We start from the raw sequence: 24,604 nt of genomic DNA, 5'->3' as shown, positions 1-24,604 counted from the left end.
GTGAAGCTTGGACGTTGTTGGAAGGACACAAGTCAAGAGTGAGAGCAGTGGAAATGAGTTATTTAAGAGGAGCCTGTGGAGTCACATCGAGAGACAGGCTGACGAATGAGGATATAAAGGAGCGTTATGGTGTGGATGTGGATGTGATAGGAAGCGTTATGAGGAATACACTGATGGTTTGGCCATGTGGAGAGGATGGAGGGTGAAAGACTGACGAAGAGAGTGTATGTGAGTGAGGTGGAGGGGGGAAGAGGAAGGGGGAGGCCGAGGATGTGATGGAGGGATGGGGTGGAGAGGTATATGAGAGAAGGGGGTGTGAGTTGGGAGCAGGGCAGTGAAATGGCGGGGGACAGGGCGACTTGGAGGCGATTTGTTTGTGGCCACCCCAAACGGGATTGAGGCGTCTGGCAATATATATATATATATATATATATACATACAGTATATGTTTATATATATATGTAAAATATACAGTGGGGCACCAGGTTTCGCGACAGCAGGTTTCGTGAATTCAACTTTCGTGTCATAGACCAAATATTCCTGAACTTCCACTTTCGCATGAAAAAATTGAGTTTCACGCACAAATTTCGGGTTTGGGGCAATATTTTGAACTCTGAATTTTCCACGCCGTCCGCCCACAACCTGCTGCCATCTTAAATGACGTCATGTCAACACTCAGTGTACCCACTCCTGCCATTGTGTACGAATGCTGCTGGCTCCATTGTGTCAAATTCTCATGGTTCAGTGGCCTCTACCATACCTGGTGGTGTGGGGAAAGGACCTGATGGTGTGGGGAAAGGACCTGATGGTGTGGGGAATGGGCCTGGTGTTGTGGGGGGAGGGCCAGGAGGTACTGATGGTGATAAAAAGTGCCCAGAACCTTAAAAATCGGGAGGAAAGGCTAAGGCAAAAAGAGAGTATTGTTTTGGTGTGAAGAAACGGCAGTATGCTAATGAAATGAAAAAAAGAGGAAATTCAGCACAAAGTGGAAATGTTGCATCAAGTGGTATCTGAGGAGAAGGCATTGAGAGAGAGAGGGAGAGTGATGGTGGTAGTGAGGCAGTGAGGGGTGGCGGTGAGGTGGCTGGCAGTGAGGCAGCGAGAGGTGACGCTGAGGTGGCTGGGGTTTCGGGACAGTTCGCCGTCAAGTCAGTTTGCCATCACAACAGCAACAATACAATTCGCCGTCATTAATGAAGACAGTTATGGGTGAAGCTAGAATATAATTCAAAGGCGACAACAGCAAGGAAGAAACAAGTTTAATATTGACTAAAGGTGCAACTAATAAATAATATCTAAAGCCTACACTATTGAACATAGACTTTGATGGCTTCCCCTGAAATATAGTTATCAAAGTACAAAGATACCCCGATTATCCAGGCTACGTGGTGTTAAAAGGTGCCCGATTAGTCTGAAAGCACGATTAATCTGGCGGAAACAAAACACAAGTACTGTACTGTTAAACTGATTTATTTACCAGTAAATGTACATTTTAAGTACTAGAAAGACCTTTCCAGTTCAATGTATACAGTATTCCTCCAGCTTGTTTCAATATTTTTCAGACTATATTCAGTTTGGGAAATTACGTTTTCTTACTGAAAGATTTCCTCCCTGTTATTATCGTCACGTTCTAAAGCTGTACCTATGATTGTTTCCAGCACAAAGGACAAAACTCATTGTACTCAAATGTGGACTTCGTTTCCCAACTTCCCAATTGAAGATTAGGTTAAGTTAAATTATTAGGTGCAGTTAAGCTATGTTAGGCCAGGTTTAAACACTTAGATTAGAACAGTGTCTTCTGCCATTATGTTAACGAATCAGACAGAGTCGTCACACCAGAACAGCTAAAAACAGCGGGGAAACAGATTTAACAAGAAATGTTTATTTACCAACCCAGAAATAATCAGAAAAATATAACAAGACTATCAGGATGAACTGATTTGGTAAGGTGCTTTTACTGCTTACAGCAAAGCATATGTTTACCTCCCTCAATGTTCGTGAGTTCAGACATTTGTGTGCTCCCATGGCAGACCTTGGAACCATTTTTTCAAAGTTATGAAGTCTGTTTCTTTTTCTTACAGATGTGAAAAGACTCGTCTGGTACACCTGGTTTTTTCCCCTCCTCCCTAAACCCATCTTGTGATTTGCTATGATTTGTGAAAGATTTAGTAAAATTAGGGGGCATGTTACATCAGCATTTAACCCCTTAACCGCAGAGCGTTACTTTCGTGATGCTCGGGAGCATGGGATCATACCGCGAGGCATCACTTTTGTGATTCTGTGTTATTTTGAATTTGCCCGGGCTTTCAAGTGGTGGCTTGTCTCATCTATTAGTACTACCAGTGTCCAGCTATACTCTGTTTTGCTAATGTTTTCTGTACTCCCATCCACTGTTGACAATTTAGCCATATTTCTCCTGTCCTTGACTCCCCTCCTTACATCTCCTCCATTATCCTCCCCTATCGCCTGACCAGCTGTGCTGTGCTACACAAATTCTGGACTGATTTTTCCACTCATATTATCCATTGAAATGTGCCCTATGCCCTATTCTTATACAGAATAATATATAAAAGAAAGAGAAAAGGTAATTGATACTGCCATATATCTGGAATGGGCTAATCATCACCTGGCAACACCGTGTGCACTCGTTCACTAATTTTTCCTGTTTATTTCTCCGTGAAATATGCCGTATGACCTGTTCTCATAATAAAAATATATATAAGAAAGGAAGGAAGAAGCCTAAGTGTTATTTACATTCACTTGGAACTACCTAATTTATTATGTATTGTCTAGATTTCCTGCCAATTATTTCATAGAGTATAATTTAGCAGCTGTCACCACGCTGACATTGTCAACCCTTCAATGCCCCTAGGCCACAGCATTCAGTTTACTGTCGTCTTTCAAGGTGGAACCACGTTGGATTTGCGCCTGTCCAATTCCGCCTTTTTTTTAGCCCCATGCAAAGGGCCCTGTGACCTCTACCCCTGCTAAACCACATGTGGAAAGGGGTAAAGGGCTAAGTGACTGCTGTGGAACGTGAACTGGTTAATTTATCAATGAAAATGATGGACAGTGACTACGATCTTTCTGGCGACTCTAAAACAGTGCATGTGGAAATGTAAATAATGTGTAAATAATGTGTAAACAGCAAGCGAAAGCAGTGAATGTAAATATAACTGAACAGTGGAAAATAATTTTATAAGTTACTGCAAGTGACAGTGTATAACATAGTGTAAATAAAATAGAAATGTAAATAATGGAAATAAAATAGAGAATGTAAATAGAGATGTAAATGAATAGAAATATAAAAATACGAGTATAAATACTAGGAGTAATGAAAGTGAAAGTTTCGCTGTAGCATGTATAAATACTGGGAGTAATGAAAGTGAAAGTGACAGCTTCGCTCTCTCGCTAGTTTACAGAACGAGAAAGTGAATGCCTGGAGTGAAAATAAACTACTAGTACTGAAAGAAACTTAAAATAAATATTGTATATATAAATAAGTGTAATAAACTACTAGGAATATAAAGTGTGAGTGTGTTTATAAATAATAAATGACAGCTCTGCCTCAGAATACCATCGGGGAATGAGCATGGGAGGAAAGCTCGTATGTGCTTATAATTTACATTGCTTTCACAGTGTTTTTTTTTTAAATATGGATTCCAAACTACTTGAAATTCATAGAATAATGTTTGTAGTTATAATATCAGGCAGTGGTAACCATATTATGGGGTATCGGGAAGTGTAAAGTGAAGACTTTGTTACCCAACTTCAGAAGTCTCCACAAGTCCTACGGTAGACGATGAAGGCTCAACCAACATCCCAGGAGAAAGCTGAAGGTATGTGCCATATGCTTATTTAATTATAATATTTTATGACTAATAACTGATTTTGGGCAAATATTTTTAAAAAGTCAGTCGGAGGGCGAATATCCCCGCGGGACATGCATGGCACACTCCCAACAACCCTGCAGTTATGGGGTTAAACATAAAATTAGGGTGCATGTTACTTTAGCATTTAAACATATCGGCGAAAACATCTGGGATGAAAGGACCGGCTGGCTGTTTGGGATGGTAGAGTAGGGTCATGTAAACATACCAGTGACCTTTGTTCCCTTCCCATAATTGTTCGCAGTTTTTATGGCTCTCCCTATCTCAGTGTCACTGACACCGGTACAGTAAAGCATTGTTCAAGGCTGGCAGTCATGAAGGGGTTAATGGAATACATTATTGTTTGTATCAGTACTCTCTCTTTCACACATATATGAACGAACAAAAAAATGTGCAATAAATGTACACTTAAGGAATGTTATGATAATAAGAGAGGAAATCTTTCGGCGAAAGGTAGTTTACCACCCTCAAAATAGGCAGAAAACTACAGAAAACAAACTAGAGGAATATGAATTGACTTGGTAAGGTTATTAGGCTGTACACTTGGACGAAAATTTATGACTTTCACAATTATAGGGGACGAAATGGAACAAAAATGTTTATTAATAAGAAAAAGTACAGTACTTTCATCTCACGTGTTCTCGTAAGGTGGCATTCAGTTTCACATTCTTCGTTCGATGTCGATTCCCAACACATTTCGGACCGACAAAGTATACAGTTATTTGTGCTCCTTACAGTTAAGGATATGTACAATAAATATGGTTTAAGACATGGGACAGTACGAGCTTGATTCATTTAAAGATACAATTAGGTAAGAATACACACACACACACACACACACACACACACACACACACACACTCACACACACACACACACACACACCAACTGGCATAGTGGTAATGCTTTCGCTCGCCATCCAGTAGGACTAGGGTTCGCGCCGGATTGGGTGCGAAAAGTTTCACTAAAGAAGTGGGAGGTTACTGTTCCTCTTGATGGAGGGAATAGTTTTGTGTGTGTGTGTGTGTGTGTGTGTGTGTGTGTGTTCTTACCTACCTAATTGTTCTTACCTAATTGTATCTTTACAGGAATGAGTCAAGCTCGTACTGTCCCGTGTCTTAAACCATATTTATCGTACATATCCTTAAATTTGTGAATTGTTTTGGCACACACTATTTCATTCGGTAGTGCATTCCATTGATCAATTGCTCTGTTTGGGAAACTGAATTTCCTTACGTCTTTATCACCTCTCTTCTTATGCAGTTTTTTGCAGTGTCCTCCTGCTGATGCTTCTCCATATGTTAAGTAATCATTTATGTCTATTTTCTCCTTTCCTGATATGCATTTATATAGCATTATCATGTCACCTCTTTTCCTTCTATCCTGTAGTGTTGGTAGATTCAGTTTATTTAGTCTTTCTTCGTAGCTTAGGTCCCTTAAGCTTGGTATCCATCTTGTAGTGGCCCTTTGAACTTTTTCAATCTTGTCTATGTGCTTTTTGAGATGAGGACTCCAGACTACTGATGCATATTCCAGGGTTGGTCTAATGAATGATGTTATTATCCTTCTTAGCATGTCTTCATTTATGTATGTGAATGCTATTCTCATATTTGCAAGCAGTGTATACATGTTCCGTACCTTCTCGCTGATGTGGTCAGCCAGAGATAGTCTGTTATTGATAATCACACCTTGGTCTTTCTCTCTTTCTGATGTGTATAGGGTTTTATTTCCTAACTTATAATCCCAATCAGGTCTTTTTCCACTTTTACCAAACTTGATTACACGACACTTGTCCACATTGAATTCCATTTGCCATGTACTACTCCATTCATGAAGTTTATTTAATTCTTCTTGTAGCTCTTTACAAGAGTCTGTGTTAGTAATTCTCCTTTGTATTTTTGCATCATCTGCAAACATATTCAGATAGCTCTCATTTCTAGTGTTACTGTTTATATCATTTATATACACTAAACATGATTGGTGCCAGCACTGAACCCTGTGGTACTCCACTAGTCACTTCTTTCCATGATGAGTAGTTTCCTCTTAGTACTGTCCTCATTTCTCTTTTTATGAGAAAGTCTTGCATCCAACAAAACAGTTTGCCTCGAATTCCTCCTTGATGGTACAGTTTCCATAAAAGTCTTTGGTGTGGTACTGTGTCAAAAGCTTTCTTGAAATCTAAATAGATACTGTCCACCCATCCTTCCCTTTCCTGTATTGTGTTTGTTACTCTGTCATAGTAGCTCAACAGATTAGTATCACATGATTTTCCTTTTCTGAAACCAAACTGTCTTTCTGTTATCATACTGTGTTCTTCTAGATGATTTACCCAAGCTTTTCTTATAAGTTTTTCTAATACCTTGCTTACAACACTGGTCAGTGATACTGGTCGGTAGTTGAGTGGATTTTGTCTATTTCCTTTCTTGAATAAGGGGACAATATTTGCATTTTTCCAAATATCAGGTAGTTTACCTTGACTCAAGGATTTCTTGAAAATTAAAAATAATGGTTTACATAACTCTTTGCACATTCTCGTAATACCCAACATGAAATTTCATCAGGACCACTTGCTTTTCCTCTGTCTAATCTACTTAACTCCTCCTGTATTACTTTTTCTGCTATTTGTATATCTGGTAGTATGTGTGGACATGCGTGTTCCACATAGTCCCTCTCAAAATTTTTTTCTTCTGTGTATGTGTGTGTGAAGGTCACAGCCTTGCCCTAGATCGGACTATATGAGCTCTCAGCTCTCTTTCTGGAGGGTAATGAGCTGACGATCACACCAATCACGGTATCCTGACCGACCCAGTGAATCACACACACGCATTAAATTTTGGCAAGCAGTTCTCCTCTCTGCCCACTCCTTCCACACACACTAAGAGATAATATCACATACTTATTGTCTCATACAACTCACAGTTGAGGAGATTATGGCTGAGTAATAATTCTTTCTGGGAATTAGGTCAAAGGAAGGACCTATTTGTCCCATTATGTTTAAACATGAAGTGTTTCTCAACCCAACTATTCTAGTCTACTGAGTTTCTGATGGCTCAATTGGTAGAGGTGGCCTGCAGTCCTACTGGACCCAGGTTCAAATTCCTGGTGGGGCAGGGAACAGTTTAAGGATTTGAATTGCATTAAAAAGCAGATTTTACTGATCTACCACAAGACCTTCCGACATGTAAAAATACCCCTGCTAATACCAATACACCAGTCCTGTATGAGACAGCCCTAGCATGTATTCAGTATGGTCGGTGGGTGTTAGCGCCGAAGTGGTGACATGTAGAGGTGTGTGGTATGTAGGAGGACTACTGGGACTTGAAAACAGGGTGTGAAGCCTATGCTCAGAGTTGGGGGGGGGGGAAATCCATCTAGTACTGTGTGATCTAACATTTGTTTTGGATAAACAAATACTATTAACAACCAAGAGCAAACAATGTCACTGATAGAATGTGTCGATACCAATGACAATGTTGGATTAGCACTCTGCTGCCAATGTTCTTGTAAACCAGTGCTTTCCAAACTGGGGAATGCCCCCCCCCCCTTTGGGATGTGTGAGGTAAATGGAGGAATGACCTAAAGCCATATTCTGGAAGTTCCTGTTATATTTGAGAGGACTCTCCCTATGTACTAAGGGGTCTTTGTATGCAGCATGTGTTAGGAGTGTAATGTTGTATGGTAGTGAGACCTGGGCAGTGAAGGAGGAGGATATTCGTTGGCTCAGACGTACAGAAATGACAGTGATTAGGTGGATGTGTAGTGCGTCCCTGCGTCCAAGGTCTGGGGGGGCTGGGTTTACGATGAAATAGTTGAGAGGTAGGATGGTACTGGAGTGTATTGGTGTTGTGATGAGGAGAGGTAGATTGAGATGGTTTGGACATGTGGAGAGGTTGGGGGATGATAATTGGGTGAGAAAGGTAAAGAGTTGAGAGGTAGGATGGGACTGGAGTGTATTGGTGTTGTGATGAGGAGAGGTAGATTGAGATGGTTTGGACATGTGGAGAGGTTGGGGGATGATAATTGGGTGAGGAAGGTGAGAAGTGTTAATATTGGGGGTGGGGTTATGAGGGGTAGACAGAGAAAGACATGGGCCGAGGTCATTAAGTGTGACCTCAGGGTTAAGGGACTGAACAGGGAGGCTGCAATGGATCGTGCAGCATGGAGAGCCACCATTTGGTGATCAAGGCCGACGCATGCAAGCATGTTGGAGCCTTTAAAAATGAAACGATGAAACGAAAATGAAACGTATGGCGCATAAGCCTGGGTGTTGAGGAAGAATGAAGAGAAACAGCTGGAGAGGACAGAGATGAGGATGCTGTGATGGCTGATGGGAGTGTCACTGAGAGAGAGGAGAAGGAATGATGACATCAGAGCAGAGGCAGGAGCTGTGTCAGTTGTGGAGAAAGCAAGAGAGGCACGTTTGAGGTGGTATGGGCACGTGACCAGGATGTAGGAAGTTGATCCTGTGAAGGTGGCATGGAGTCAAGTGGAAGGGAGAAGAACGAGGGGAAAACAAGGAATTAGGTGGAGAGATGGACATGTTTGAGGTGGTATGGGCACGTGACCAGGATGGAGGAAGTTGATCCTGTGAAGGTGGCATGGAGTCAAGTGGAAGGGAGAAGAACGAGGGGAAAACAAGGAATTAGGTGGAGAGATGGAATTGAGAAAGAATTGAGGCAGTTAGACCTGGAGGAAGAGAACGCAACTGACAGAAGTTACTGACAGCAACATAAATTATAAGAGCGGTCGACCCCACCAAGGACTAAGGCAACGATTTTATATATATATATATATATATATATATATATAATTATCTCTCTCTCTCTCTCTCTCTCTCTATACAGTATATATATATATATATATATATATATATATATATATCTATTTCTATATCTATCTATCTATCTCTCTCTCTATATATATAGTTGCCTGTGTTCCTGGTGGGGTCGGCCACTCTTATGCATATATTAGTCGCAGATCATGCATGCATCTCAGACTCTGGAGAGTCAAGTGGTGATACACGAATCCATCTCATTCAGTTGCTGTCTACTGACTATCAAGTCATGGCCTTCCCAGCCACAGCCAGTTAATGAGTTTAAAATGCACTATGATCTGATGGATATTATGACTTTAAATATATTAGAGGTTGAAGAGTTTGTTATAATACCCAGGAAATTTCAAAGAATATGCCGTATAAACATACAAAAAAGTAGGAATATGCACTTATGATCATAAATGGCAAGAGTATGCATTTTCATATGCACCTATGCAAATGCATGATTATCTTAAGCCTACTTATGAGTCTTTGTGAGATTAACTGAGAAAGTTAGAAATCGAGAGACCATGTATTATACACTGCAAAACACTCATACACGCAGACGCTATTGATTGACCTGAAAAGGTCTAGGTCTGGTTTATGCTTAAATTAGTTTGTGACAAGCAGGCAACATGTGCCTACGGTTTAGGAAATATATCAAATTCACATTGACAGCTAACAAAGATACATTTGTCTTTATATCTAACATACTTTAATGCCTTTTGGGGTAAAAAAAAACTACTAAGGGGAAAAAATACTAATGGTTGACTGAAACAATGAGGAAATGGAATATTGTATATACATTATTTTTCATACATTACATATCTACGTTACAATTAAGAATGTATGAGCAACTTTCCTGAGAAGTATCTGAGGTAAACGTCTGATATTAGTCTATGTGTTACAATAGGGATGTTATAGATACCGAAGGGGGAGCGAGTCATTATATTAGGTTACGTGTTAATGATGTCTGTGTGTTTGTGTCAGCCTTGCATAATCACTGAACTGACCATTTTCATCATGTCATGAACCATCACTTTACAGCTTGTTGCTACTTTGTGTGTTCTCCTGTCATAAAAACACACTTAAAATTAAAGCAAATTATGTTACATTAAATGGCTACTAAGCCTCTCCCCAACACTCTGTTATCCCCACTCCCATCCCTCCCAACACACAGCTACTCCCACTACCCCCCCATCCCTCACGTCCCACCCCTCCCACCACACAGCTACCCCCCACTACCCCCTCCCCCAATCCCTCACGTACCCCGCACTTGCCACTCCTCCTGTATCACAACACTGTTACCAGATCAAATTATTTGCCGCTCCTGCTGCCTTCTAAACAGTGTCTCACGTGGAGTTTCTCCAACTCTACATATTAACCCAAGGTGTCCCAATGACATATGGATACATTCCCATGTTTTGTCACGGTGACACCCGACGTATCCATACGTTTTGCAGTTGCGAGGTCCGTCATTTGCAAATTTTTCAAATTTTGTGCATGATTTTCGGTGTATATATGCAGGCAAGGTGCGGTGAGAAGGAGAATAAGGTATGGTCCTTCTGTGTTGTCTGGGGAAGGCACGAGTGGTGTGGCAGGAGTGAGGGGTGAAAGGGAAAGTGGTGGTGGGTGAGAGGCAGTGAGAGCACCTTTTGTATGTGGGCAGCAGGCAGGCGAGAGCCCCCTAGCATGTCTTTCGCCCCGCAGTATTCCCGCATTTCCTCCCCACAGCCCTGTGGTGTAGGGAAAGGAAAGAAAGGGAAGGGAAAGAGGAAAGGAAAAGGGAGAGGGAAGAGGAGCGCGAGTGGGGAAGGACTCCGCTCACCACCTCCCCAACCCCTCCCACCTCCCTCTCCTCCCCATCCTGACAAGGAATATCACACCTTGTTACATTACTGATATTATGTGTGCATCCGATAATATGATGCTCACTGTAAAAATAAGGCCTGTACGTATGTGATAATATGACGCTCAATATATTAGTAACGCCTGTAAGTATGTGATAACAATTATATAAAGTGGAAACGGGTGTAATGTTAGTGGAAAAGTATTATATAAGTTGAAAAATAGAGTGCAAGTTGAAACAAGTCATAGCAAGTTCACTTACTATGTACAAAGACAGAACTATCTTCCCAAAGTGTGACGAACATATAGTGGAAAAATCGAACCATTTGCAACATGCAGTAGTAGAGATTGGGTTTTCATTGTATTTTGCCAGGTGTAAATTATCTTTGGACGGAACTCAAAAGATAATTTTTTTTTTTCAGTGTTCATATGCGATAATGTGATGCTCAGTATAATAGTAAGGCCAGTAAATACGTGTTAACATTTATATGAAGTGGAAACGGGTGTAATGTTAGTGGAAAAGTATTATATAAGTTGAAAAATAGAGTGTAAGTTGAAACAACAGTCATAGTGAGTTCACTCACTACGTACAAAGACACAACTATCTTCCCAAAGTTTGATGAACATATAGCGGAAAAATCGAACCATTTGCAACACGCAGTAGTAGAGATTGGGTTTTCGTTGTATATCGCCAGGTGTAAATTATCTTTGGATGGAACTGGAAAGATAGTTTTGTCTTTCATTGTACATATGCGATAATATGACGCTCAACATGATAGTAAGGCCTGTAAATACGTGATAACAACTATATAAAGTGGAAACGGGTGTAAGATTAGTGAAAAAGCATTATATAAATTGAAAAAAGAGAATGTAAGTTGGAACAACAGTCATAGTGAGTTCGCTCACTATGTAAACATGCGCTAATATTATGCTAAATATAATCGTAAGACCTTTAAATATGTGATAACAGTTTTATAAAGTGGAAACTGGTATAATGTTAGTGGAAAAGTATTATGTAAGTAGAGAAAATGAAAGGTACAGTATGTTGAAACAACAGTCATAGCAAATCATAAGTGACCGATTTGGGCGATTTCGCTATGCTTAATCAATGGAACAATGCTTATTTTGCTAATATTTTTGTGTGAAAACAAATATATTCATGTACTACATGTTATTTTATTCCAAATTAATAAATATCTACCAATTCTGAGTGATTTCCAATACGTACCTCAACTGTAGAAAACGGGACAGCAGCCAAGTGCCTTTACGGAATACGGTACCAGGTACTCGGTGGTTCACCTATTTTGACCATTTCTACTCTCAGGTAAGCACTTTCTCTGTGATCTGCCTTTGTTTCTCACCAAAAGCAGAGGTTTGAACCCCCCAAAAAATAAATCCAAAATCTGCCTGGATGGGGGGGGGGGTCAGTGGTGGAAAATTGGCCGGGATGGGGGGGGGGGGTCAGTGGTGGAAAATCGGCCGGGATGGGGTGGGTTAAACAGCCATGGAGATATCACACATCCCTCTTTCAGTCCCACATTTAGATAAAAGAACTCACTCAGCATACCATCCACTTGCATTGTAGCCCTGGCTCCTTTGTCCATACTCTTCACAGCACTCAACAATTTCCCTCCCACTCCATATATTCTTAATACCTTCCACATACCTTGCCTATCTATTCTGTCATAAGCTTTCTCCAAGTCCATGAAGGCAGCATACACTTTCTTTCCCTTCTCTAGATACTTCTTCACTAAACATCTTAGAACAAATATCTGATCTACACACCCTTTTCCCTTCCTAAATTCCTCTTGTTCTTCTCCAACTAGCTCCTCTGTTATATGCCTAACCCCATCAATGAGTATTCTACCATATATTTTTCCAGTCACACTAAGAAGGCAAATACCCTTATGGTTACCACATACTCCTGTCTCCCCTTTTCCTTTGTATAAAGAAACAATTATACCTTTTTGTGTTGGTTGATGGATGAACAAGAGATCTTGACTTCAAGTTGAGGAAAAGTAGATATGTTAATGATCTTAAAAGGTTCAGTTTCCCAAATAGAAGCATAAGCACAGTAAAACCTCATTATAACGGACTTCAGCACACCAGAATTCGATTTTATCGGACTTGAGGAGCTATCAGACTAAATTCCTATATATCGGAAAAAGTCCGATAAAGCCAGAAGCAGTCCGGACTGCCTGACTACTTCAGGTATGTTCACCACAATAAGGTAAATAAAAGACATGTTTATCAGTGTACAGTACAGTATTGTTATATATATTATACCATTTGATTATTGTAGTGAAGGTATAATACAGTACAATACAGCAATGGTAGAGAAAACCGTTCAGAAACCGTTGGTGCGATCCAGACTAATGTCTGATAGCCTATATTGGAAAAAGTCTGCATCAGCAGGGGGAAGTCCACATGTCACTTTTATCGGAATTTCGCTTTTTTTGGAATGGCTTTGGCCCCAATTGGTCCATTATAATGAGGTCTTACTGTATTTGGAATGACTTAGATGAAGAGGTGGTGCAGGCAAAAATCATTCATGTGTTTAAAACTAGACTAGACAAATGTAGATATGGAGACAGGACAACACAAGCTTAGCTCAATTCCTGTATACAGGTAACTCGCATGGAACACGTGGGTTTCGTTCCTACCGTGCCGTGTTAGGTGCGAAATCGCGTATATTTAAACTACTCCGTATTTTGCTCCCTAGACCCCCCAAATGTGTTGTTTTGCTGTTATCTGTCACTGGTAATCACTAGAAAGCACTTTAAGTGGTTAGAAGGTTTATTTAATGTTATAACTCACAAATACAGTACTCCAGAGCAAAACTTCAACACACAAATACTGTACGTAAACACAAGGAAACATTCCGACGCCGATCATAGGTAATCATATAAATCGGGTTAACTGGTACCAGTGCTTTAACTTACAAGTACATACCAGAACAGTACATATTTAACTTAGAAGTGCAGTACTGTGATATCGAATGATTTCAGTACATAATCTGTTAAGAATGGCTGAAAAAAAAAAAAATGTTATTGAATACATTTTCACCTTTTTGATATATATTTACAGTAGTTTCGAGTTATTTTTTACGTTATCGTTGTGCCCATGCTTGGAAAAGGGAGCGAAAGAGTTGAATTTTCAGTCCTAAATGAGAAAACTGCACGTCCTCCAAGGCTAGACTCTGCCACGGGAGAATGAAGTGGAGGGTCAGTCCGATTAGCAATAAGGAAGTTGTGTCACAACTTCCAGCTCCCACACCACGAGAATGGCTAAAAATAGAATCGTAATGCAGTTTCAGAACTAACAATAAGTCTAATTATTACGAATACAGATACAAAGCAGAAATAAATACGTTTACAGACGGGGAAAACGTACTTCTTCCGTCATAACATGTTCATCTTTCTCTATCATTTTACGTTCATCTTTATCATTTTATCTTGTTATTTTCGCAATATATATTGCTGTCTCGTAAACAGGGTGGTTGTTTGTGTTTTGCTAGGGAGGAAAAAGATTGTATTTTCTGTCTGGGTCGAGATAATGGGTGTACCTATGTGTGGTTAGGCATGGCCACGAGCGAAAAAATCGTACATCCACTCATCACGATAGCAGGTGGTGAACTGACAGATGATACATGAGAGCCTGAGAGGGTGAAGTCAAGGTCAGTCTCATGTCCCAGATTTTCATTCACTTCCCGAAAGTTTATTCACGGTTTTCTACAAGTTGCATTGCATCAAATGATCCAAACCATTACAGCAAACCTGAGCAAATAGGTAAAGATACCAAGACAAAAATGTATTTTTCTTTTATTATGTCTTTAACGAACAAACAAAAAAGGCAGTATTCCGACGCCGATCATGGGTAATCATATAATTCGGGTTAACTGGTTACAAGGCTTTATTTAATTATTTAACTTTATTTAAGTGCTTACAAGTACAGTACATACGAGAACAGTAAATATTTAACTTACAAATACTGTACAGTATTGTGGAAAAAACGAACAAATAAATAAGGCAATATTCCGACGCCTATCAGGTAAAGTGGTTATAAGACTTTATTTCTTGCTTTAACGTTATTTAATAGTACTTTTAGTTGCACATAAACTTACCAGAACAGTACAGTACTGTAAATATTTAACTTACAAATACTGTGCAACTGTACTCGGGAATGTCTCACTCACTGAATAATTTCCCGCCTAGATCGTCACGTAATCAAAACAAACCTCGCGCTGCGGTGACGTTCGAGGATTTGATCTTTCAAAGGCCTCTCCTGCGTTAATTTGTAGTTTTCATAATGGTTTTTTAATCTTACGTTGTCTTATATGTATCCCAGCCCTTACCGTGTATAATTGCGAGCGCGTTCCGTGAGATCGTGTTCCGTGCGAGTTACCTGTACTACAATTAGGTAAATACACACACACACACACACACACACACACACACACACACACACACATGCAACCATCAGTGAACTAACAGTGGAATTGATTACACTTAGGAAGAAAATGAGTGAAATGGCAAGTACAGCAGTCAATCACGAGAGTGTTATGGAAGAGTTCAAAAATGACACAGAGACTATTAGGGAAGTAAGCAGTCTGATAGACTAAAGCAGTGATATTGAGGAGACGATAACACAGGTGAATGAAGCTATGCAAAGCTACAAAAATGATGTGGAAACCACGTATGCTGAAATGGTGAAAGTAAAGAAAGACTTTGAAACAAGAGTGGAGGAAAAAAGTATTAAACAGGAAGTGAAAAGAATAATCCAAAACAATCCTAAGTTAGTCAGAGATTCAGTAGATATAAACAAATCTATAGTAATCACTGGTATAGAAGAGGAAGAAGTAAAAAACAAGATCACAAGAGACAAAAAGGAGATGGCAAATGTAATGAGCTTACTGAAAGAAGTATCAGAGGAAATCTGTAGTAAAGACATAGAGGAACACAAAAGGTTAGGGAAATACAAGAAAAGCAGGACAAGACCTCTTAAGGTGACTTTCCAGAGTGTAAACACTGTGGAGGAGATACTAAAAAATGCAAAGAATCTTATGGAAAAAGAGGAGTTCAAAAATGTTTGGATAAAAAGATGCCTAACACAAGAGGAACTAGAATTACTGAAAGAGAAAAGGGAGGAAGCAAAAACAAAAAATGAGGGAAGATCAGAAGAGGAGAAGAAGAAATTTTTTTACAAAGTAATAGGATTGCAGGTACAAAAGTGATACACAAACAGGATGGAATAAAAAGGAGGAAGATAATAAAACCATGTCATGACAAGTATATAAACAAGATGTGGATGGAATGGTATCTAAATTACTAGAGATGAATGATTTTGTCAGAGAAAATGAACCACAAATAATATGCCTAACTGAAACAAAATTAACACCAAGGATATCCAGTGACATACTAAACTTAGAGGAATACGATATGTGGAGAAGAGACAGTAATTTAAAAAAAGGAGGAGGCATTATAATATTAACTAAGAAAATCTAAAAGTCAATGAAATAAAACTAGATATACCATCACAAGTAGAACTGATTGCAGTAGAGATCAACACATCTGAAGGGAAAGTAATTATAGCCAATTTGTACATGCCACCCAGATCAAACACATGGGAAAGAGATGAATATGAGGACCTGGCAGAGAGTACAATTCAGAGTTTAAGATCATTACTACATAAAATGGAAGGGAAATCAGAAAGAATTATACTAACTGGAGATTTCAATACAAATATAAATTGGAATACTCTAGATATAATTAGCCAAGAAAGCTGTTGGGACCAAAAGCTCCTGGATCTTGTGCAAGAGTTTTTCCTAACGCAACATGTGAGGGAAACCACCAGAAAAAGAGGACTCGATGTACCTTCAGTGCTAGATCTAATATTTACTAGGCAAGAAAATGATATTGACAGTTTAATATATCACCCTCCACTCGGCAAAAGCGATCATGCAGTACTAAATTACAACTTCATGATAGCATATGACATAGTTAATAGCAATGAAAGCTACAAAAAGAGCCTAAACTATAAAAAGGGAAATTATCAAGACCTAAAGAAGTATTTCTTAGAAGTTGATTGGGAAAATGAGCTTAGAGGACAAGATTTAAATGCTGTATATAAAAAATTTTGTGAATTTTATGAAATAGGAGTTCAGAAGTACATCCCACAGAACAAAGAAGCAGATAAGAAAATACAGAAATGGTTCAATATAGAATGTAAAAAATCAAAAGAAAGAAGAGATTTGTTGTGGAATAGATACAGAAGACACAATAGTGAAAGGGCGTATAATACCAAACAGGCAAGAAACGATTATACAAGAATAAGAAGGGAAGCCCAAAAACAGTTTTAGGAGGATATAATAAATAAAAGTAGTGATCAACCAAAGCTGGTTTACAGCTATATCAGAAGCAAAACCAAAGTAAAAGATATAATACAATCCATTACGGACGAGGGAATCACTTATACACAAGAGAAAGATATTTGTGAAGCACTAAATAAGAATTTCCAATTAGTTTTTACAGAAGAAAAAAATTTTGAGAGGGACTATGTGGAACATGCATGTCCACGCATACTACCAGATATACAAATAGCAGAAAAAGTAATACAGGAGTTAAGTAAATTAGACAGAGGAAAAGCAAGTGGTCCTGATGAAATTTCATGTTGGGTACTATGAGAATGTGCAAAGGAGTTAAGTAAACCATTATTTTTAATTTTCAAGAAATCCTTGAGTCAAGGTAAACTACCTGATATTTGGAAAAAAGCAAATATTGTCCCCTTATTCAAGAAAGGAAATAGACAAAATCCACTCAGCTACCGACCAGTATCAATGACCAGTGTTGTAAGCAAGGTACAGTACAATCCCTGCTATCCGGTATCCAGACAAACGGAATACTCAGAAAAACGGGAAAATTCAAGGGCTGGTAAAAATGTCAGTAAGTAAGTTATAACTGTGCGCCAATTTGAATTGACCGCCAAACCGCCATTTTATTGTGTCACGCGAGGCTGGGTGAAGTCGGACTAAGTGAGGTGAAGGCATTTCTGGCTAATGTAAATCCCTAGTAAATCCTCTTAACCAGCCCTCCACTTCCCTTTTTCCCCTACTTGAATTCAGTCATCCTCCACAATTTCCACAAATCACCAGACTGCTTTTTACCACCAGACAGTAAACAAGTTCTCTTGCTGTTGTGTTGCTCTGATGGATGGTAATTTCAACACTCCAAAATGCCTAAAGAGCAAACTAAACGTAAGCTTGTCGTGCTTACCTTGAAACAGAAGCTGGACATATGCAACAGATTTGAAAAAGGTGAACATTATAAAACACTGATGACTGAATATAATGTAGGAAATTTAACGATTTATGATATCAAGGCCTAGGCATCCAAGCTCAATGAATTTTTCATGAAAAGCGAGACAACTAAGTCCATTGAAAAAAGGCGTACTCTTCATCATTCGAGTGGTTTTGCTTAGAAAGATCTAGGGGAGCACCTATTTCTGGTCCTCTTATATAAGAAAAAGCAAGAGAGTTTCACAGTAAACGAATAGACAAGTCGAGTGTGATTTCAGTATTGGATGGTTAAAATGTTTCAAAGACAGGCATGGAATTTGTAAACCAGACATCTCGGGAGAGAGCAAATCAACAAACAGCAAACGCCGGTGTTTTTCTTCCTAACGGACCGACTCTAACTTGCACCACATAAATTCATCTTAGAATGCATGTGTGCTGGCAGAGATGAAAAAAAAATGTTAATAGGAATGAAGGTTTACTTTGTTGGAAGAAAAAAAAATAATATGCTTGCACTTCATATGTAAATCATGTACTGTATTTTATTTTGTGCAAAACAGCTGATTGGCGTGTGAAGGGTGGAATGGTGGCGGTCAGTCTGGGCCGGGACCGTAAACAAAACTCACGTGGGGACACAGGTGTCGTGATAATTCACCAATAAATATTCAGGGTTTTATTTCTTTAGTTTTCCATTTTTATGAGTACAGTACATACAACAAATTATTCGGTAGTTATGAGAATGGACTTGTGCACTTTGCAGAACTGCAAAGCATTGCATGCACATGCATTATGACCATGGTGTGTGTTTACGAGGCAATTTTTCAGGTGGAATCTCTGAGTGTGCCCCCTGATGTGAGTGGTGAGTAACTGAATTGTATTTACTGCTGTGATAATTATCGCCTTTGTATAGATTTGAATATCAGAACTACAGGAAGAATCTGTAACCGGGAAGGTAAATTCCCCAAGCCGCCCGGTTAACTGGGATTGTACTGTATTAGAAAAGCTTATAAGAAAAGCTTGGGTAAATCATCTAGAAGAACACAGTATGATAACAGAAAGAGTTTGGTTTCAGAAAAGGAAAGTCATGTGTAACTAATCTGTAGAGCTACCATGACAGAGTAACAAACACAATACAGGAAAGAGAAGGATGGGTGGACAGTATCTATTTAGATTTCAAGAAAGCTTTTGACACAGTACCACACCAAAGACTTTTATGAAAACTGTACCATCAAGGAGGAATTCGAGGCTAACTATTTTGTTGGATGCAAGATTTTCTCATAAAAAGAGAAATGAGAACAGTACTAAGAGGAAACTACTCATCATGGAAAGAAGTGACTAGTGGAGTACCACAGGGTTCAGTGCTGGCACCAAACATGTTTTTAGTGTATATAAATGATATAATCAGTAACACTGGAAATGAGAGCTATCTGAATATGTTTGCAGATGATGCAAAAATACAAAGGAGAATTACTAACACAGACTCTTGTAAAGAGCTACAAGAAGAATTAGATAAACTTCATGAATGGAGTAATACATGGCAAATGGAATTCAATGTGGACAAGTGTCATGTAATCAAGTTTGGTAAAAGTAGAAAAAGACCTGATTGGGATTATAAGTTAGGAAATAAAACCCTATACACATCAGAAAGAGAGAAGGACCTAGGTGTGATTATCAATAACAGACTATCTCTGGCTGACCACATCAGCGAGAAGGTACGGAACATGTATACACTGCTTGCAAATATGAGAACAGCATTCACATACATAAATAAAGACATGCTAAGAAGGATAATAACATCATTCATTAGACCAACCCTGGAATATGCATCAGTAGTCTGGAGTCCTCATCTCAAAAAACACATAGACAAGATTGAAAAAGTTTAAAGGGCCGCTACAAGATGGATACCAAGCTTAAGGGACCTAAGCTACGAAGAACGACTAAATAAACTGAATCTACCAACACTACAGGAGAGAAGGAAAAGAGGTGACATGATAATGCTATATAAGTGCATATCAGGAAAGGAGAAAGTAGACATAAATGATTACTTAACATATGGAGAAGCATCAGCAAGAGGACACTGCAAAAAACTGCATAAGAAGAGAGGTGATAAAGATGTAAGGAAATTCAGTTTCCCAAACAGAGCAATTGATCAACGGAATGCACTACCAAATGAAATAGTGTGTGCCAAAACAATTCACAAATTTAAGGATATGTACAATAAATATGGTTTAAGACACGTGACAGTACGAGATTGACTCATTCCTGTAAAGATACAATTAGGTAAGAACACACACACTAAAGAAAGTGAATTAACTGCGAGGGAGGGAGTGGCTAGAAATGTAGTGCTAAAAGATATAAAAGTGTGAGTGCAGGAAGTGTATAAATTACTGGAAACTCAAGATGTAAGGAAGGCCGCAGGGCCTGATGGGATCTCTAATTTGATACCAAAGGAATGAAGAGAACAACTGGCAGTTGTAAGATTCACAGTTTAATTGTGTGTTCTCTGGAAAAAGTGAAAGGGCCTCGGGAATGGAAGTGGGCCAATGTGGTACTAATTTTCAAAGGAGGGAATAAGGAAGAGTCCCTAAAATATAGGCCAGTGTCCCTGACCAGCCTGGTTGCAAAATTGTGCAAAAGAATCTTGAAAACAAATGGGCAAAATATCTGAAGGAGATGGAGATTTTGGCATAAAGTCAGTTTGGATTCAGGAAGAGAAAATCGTGTCTGATATGTTGAGCCTCTACTCAAGGGTGATTGATGTCTACAGGAGAGATAGTGGGATGGATAGTGTATACATAAATCTGGAGAAAACCTTTGACAAGGTAGCCCATAAGCAACTAAAGTGGAAATTAGAGCACATAGGAGGACTGAAGGGAAACCTCTTGGAATGAATAACAGACTTCATGACAGATAGATAAGGACAGTAGTAAAGGAGAGGATGTCAGGGTGGAGGGAAGTTACAAGTGGAGTTCCCCAGGGCGTGGTGCTGGCCCCCGTAATATTCCTGATCTGCGTAAACAATATGGTAGATGGAATGAATATTTATGCAAGCCAGTTTGCAGATGATGCAAAGATCATGAAGAGAGTTGAAACTGAAGAGGATTGCAAAATGCTGCAGGATGATCTGGACAGGATTTACGATTGGAGCCGGGTATGGGAAATGAACTTCAATGCTAAAAACTTCAAAATACTGGAAGTGGGTAAAAGTACACTACTAAGAGGCCATAACTGAATTACTCAATGGGAATGGAAAGAGTCACAAGAGTGAGAGAAGAGAAGGACCTGGGTGTGTTGGTCCGGGATTATTTGTCACCCAAAAAACACATTAACAAAATTGTCAGAGAAACTTATAAGCCCTTCACAAACATGATAGTGGCATTTCAATACATGGATGAGGAAATGATGAAAAAATTGATAATGGCTCTGATCCACCCTGGTTAGAATATGTGATAGTGTTATGGTCTCCACATAAACAGAAAGATATAAACAAAATCGAGAGAATACAAAGTACAGCATTCAAGATGGTCCCCAGCCTGACAGCTCTGTCATACAAGGAAAGACTAGAAAAGCTGGGTCTGCTTTCCTTAGAAGAAAGAAGTCAGAGGGGCAACATGATTGCAGTGTTCAGGGCAATAATGGGATTAGGTAATATTGACAGAAGAGACCTGTTTGTATGGGATAGGGGAGCAAATGAGGACATCGAAGAAATTGAGAAAGCCAAGTTGCATGAAAGATATCAAGAAATACAGTTTTCCATATAGATGCATTGACCTGTGGAATGGCCTGGACAAAGAGAGCTTCCAGTCCAAAAACTCAAATGAGTTTAAAGCAAAATTTGATTGATTGGGACATGGAGAACCCCCAAGAGCTTAGCTCATTTCCTATGTATCACAACTAGGTAAAGTAGGCAGATACACATACACTTTCTGTTACTGTATACAGTATGTAAGATTGCAGCACTTACAATTTTTGCAAATTCTATATTCTCCTAGTTCCACAACCAAGGGGTATGAGTTTAGCTTTATAGATATCTTTTCAGTCTTTTCATAATCTCATTTTTGCTGTGTGTCTAACACTGTTTCACCAAAGCACTGAGTATCTAATTTCATTTCCCTTCACTTCCGACAGTGTGTGTTGTCGCAGGTGGGAGTGTGGGGCTTCAATGCTTTCGCCCTCGATAGTGTTTGTGGTGGCCGACCTGTGTCAATCCTCTGTGTCTACCTCCTTCACCAGTACCGCCTCATACAACATTTTCACATGGACACTGTCACTGTCTGGAAGTGCTTTAGTGAGTGGAAATGGCTGGTATCCGTATCACTGTGTAAAATACAGTATGTAAGTTAGCAGGTATACACTACGATACTGTTTTATTGTGCAATGAGTGATTTTAATAAGTCTCACTGATTTTGTATTGTTTTTGTTGTTTTCTTGGAAGGAACAGTTTGTGGGCTCCTGGCCATTGGATCCTTCTTTCTTGTATATATATATATATATATATATATATATATATATTCCTGGGAGAAATGAAGAAAGTGTTTAGATGTCATTCGCTTAGAGTGGGTCTAAAGAGAATGCTGTATGAGGGTGCTGTGGTACTGACTGCGTTATATGGGGGTGAAGCATGGAATATGGGTCTGTCAGTGAGGAAAAGTTTGAATGTAATGGAGATGAGGTGTCTGAGGAGTATGTGTAGAGTGAGGCATATGGATCGAGTGAGAAATGATGAAGTGCGAAGAACTGGAGTTGTGCGGGAGATGGCTGGTCGAGTTGAGTAGAGGGTGTTGCGATGGTTTGGGCATATGGGGAGAATGGATAATGAGCGATGGGTGAAAAAGATAACTAGATCTGATGTGAGAGGTGTAAGGCTGAGAGAAAGACCACGAATAGGATGGAAGAGAGCGTTGGATGTGAAAGGGTTGTCTGTTGAGCAAGGAAGAGTGGCTGTGCGTGATAGATATGAATGGAGAGAAATTGTGAATGAATAAATGATGAAGCAGCCCTGAGGGGATATTCTCCACATTTGGTCTGATCAGCTGATCAGGTCGTGCGGGTAAGGGGATGGGTCCATTATGATGTGGCAGGGGTAAACCAGCTCTGCTGTCGGGCCCTCCTGTGGGTATCACTGATTGCACTGCACAGTTGACCCTCGTATGGTGTGGTGCAGTGAGGATCTGTCCCTTCTCCCCCTGGGGCTAAGATGTTTTTTTTTTTTTTTTTTTTTTTTTTTTTTTTTTTTTTTTTATTTGCGAGGAAGAAGGAACCAAAGGCCATGAGCCCGCAGTAACAGTTCCCTCCAAGAGAAAAACAAAATACAATAGAGAGCCAAATTCAAGATCCGATCATTTTGAGATGCCTGGACACACTGCGTTTGAAAGACTGGAGATCATAGGCAGCAGGAAATACAGACAGAGGGAGACAGTTCCAGAGCTGACCTGTTGCATAAATGAAAGACTGGGAGTAACGGTTAACTCTTGCATTAGAGAGTTGGACAGAAAAGGGATGAGAGTTTGCTGCCAGACGGGTGCTACGCGCCCGTCGTAGAGGTGGAGGAATGCAAGCAGACAGTTCAGAGGAGCAGTGACCATTAAAGTAGTGATAGAAAAGAGATAAAGATGCAACAGAGCGGCGAAGAGACAGAGGTTGAAGGGAGTCAGTAAGAGGAGGAGAGTTAATGAGACGAAAAGCCTTTGACTCCACCCTATTGAAAAGAGCTGTATGTGGGGAGCCTCCCCACACATGAGAGTTGTACTCCACACAGGGGCAGATAAAACCCCTGTATAGAGTCAACAATTGTGCAGGGGTAAAGAAAGAGCGGAGTCGGCTTAGCACACCCAATCTCTTGGAAGCAGATTTTACAAGAGGTGTAATATGATTTTTCCAAGATAAGTCCCTAGTAAATGAAACCCCAAGCATGTTCAAGCATGATGCAGGATTAAGCTGAACATTATTAAACATTAGTGGGTATACCTGTGGAAGATTTTGTCGGGTTGATAGGTGTAAGAACTGAGTCTTAGATGCATTAAAGACAACCATATTATTTTTACCCCAGTCAGAGATACGAGCCAAGTCAGACATTAGGTGTGCCATAGCCTCATCCCTTGTTTGTTGAAGTAACTGTTGAGATGGGCGTTGCAGGAACCGAATGGAAAGGTGAAGGGTGGAGTCATCAGCGTATGAGTGGATAGGGTTAGATGTACAGCTTAGAAGATCATTGATGAATAAAAGGAAGAGAGTTGGTGATAGGACAGAGCCCTGAGGAACACCACTGTTGATAGATCTAGGAGAAGAACGATGGCCGTCTACAACAGCGGCTATAGAACGACCAGAAAGGAAACTAGCGATGAAGGCACAGATAGAAGGATAGAAACTGTAGGAGGGCAGTTTGGAAATTAAACATTTATGCCAGACTCGATCGAAAGCCTTTGAGATGTCAAGTGCAATGGCAAAGCTTTCGCCAAAGTCCCGAAAGGAGGATGACCAGGAGTCTGAGAGGTAGGTGAGAAGATCGCCAGTGGAGCGTCCCTGACGGAACCCATACTGACGATCGGAAAGAAGGTTGTGATAGGAAAGATGCCTTAAAATTTTTCTATTAAGAATTGACTCGAAAACTTTTGAAATACAGGACGTTAAAGCAATTGGACGATAGTTGGAGGGTTGGGAGTGGTCACCCTTCTTTGGGACTGGCTGAATGAGAGCAAACTTCCAGCAAGAAGGAAAGGTACAAGTTGACTGACAAAGGCGAAAGAGTTTGCCTAGGCAGGG

At 39.8% G+C, this 24,604-nt stretch overlaps 1 protein-coding gene across 1 annotated transcript in view; it reads left to right on the top strand.

The window, feature by feature from the left end:
* LOC145414620 (uncharacterized) overlaps positions 1-24,604 on the top strand; it is a 784,070-nt gene that overhangs the window by 207,672 nt on the left and 551,794 nt on the right. The window contains exon 5 of the mRNA XM_080284146.1: positions 21,971-22,130. Coding sequence (XP_080140272.1) covers positions 21,971-22,130 — 160 coding nt within the window. The remainder of the gene's footprint in view (positions 1-21,970; positions 22,131-24,604) is intronic.

Source organism: Coenobita brevimanus, chromosome 100, assembly GCF_032717465.1.
Source record: "Coenobita brevimanus isolate Jiangsu-jjx chromosome 100, ASM3271746v2, whole genome shotgun sequence".
In the NCBI taxonomy this organism is placed as follows: Eukaryota; Metazoa; Arthropoda; class Malacostraca; order Decapoda; family Coenobitidae; genus Coenobita; species Coenobita brevimanus.
This window is presented reverse-complemented; position numbering and strand designations above follow the sequence as displayed.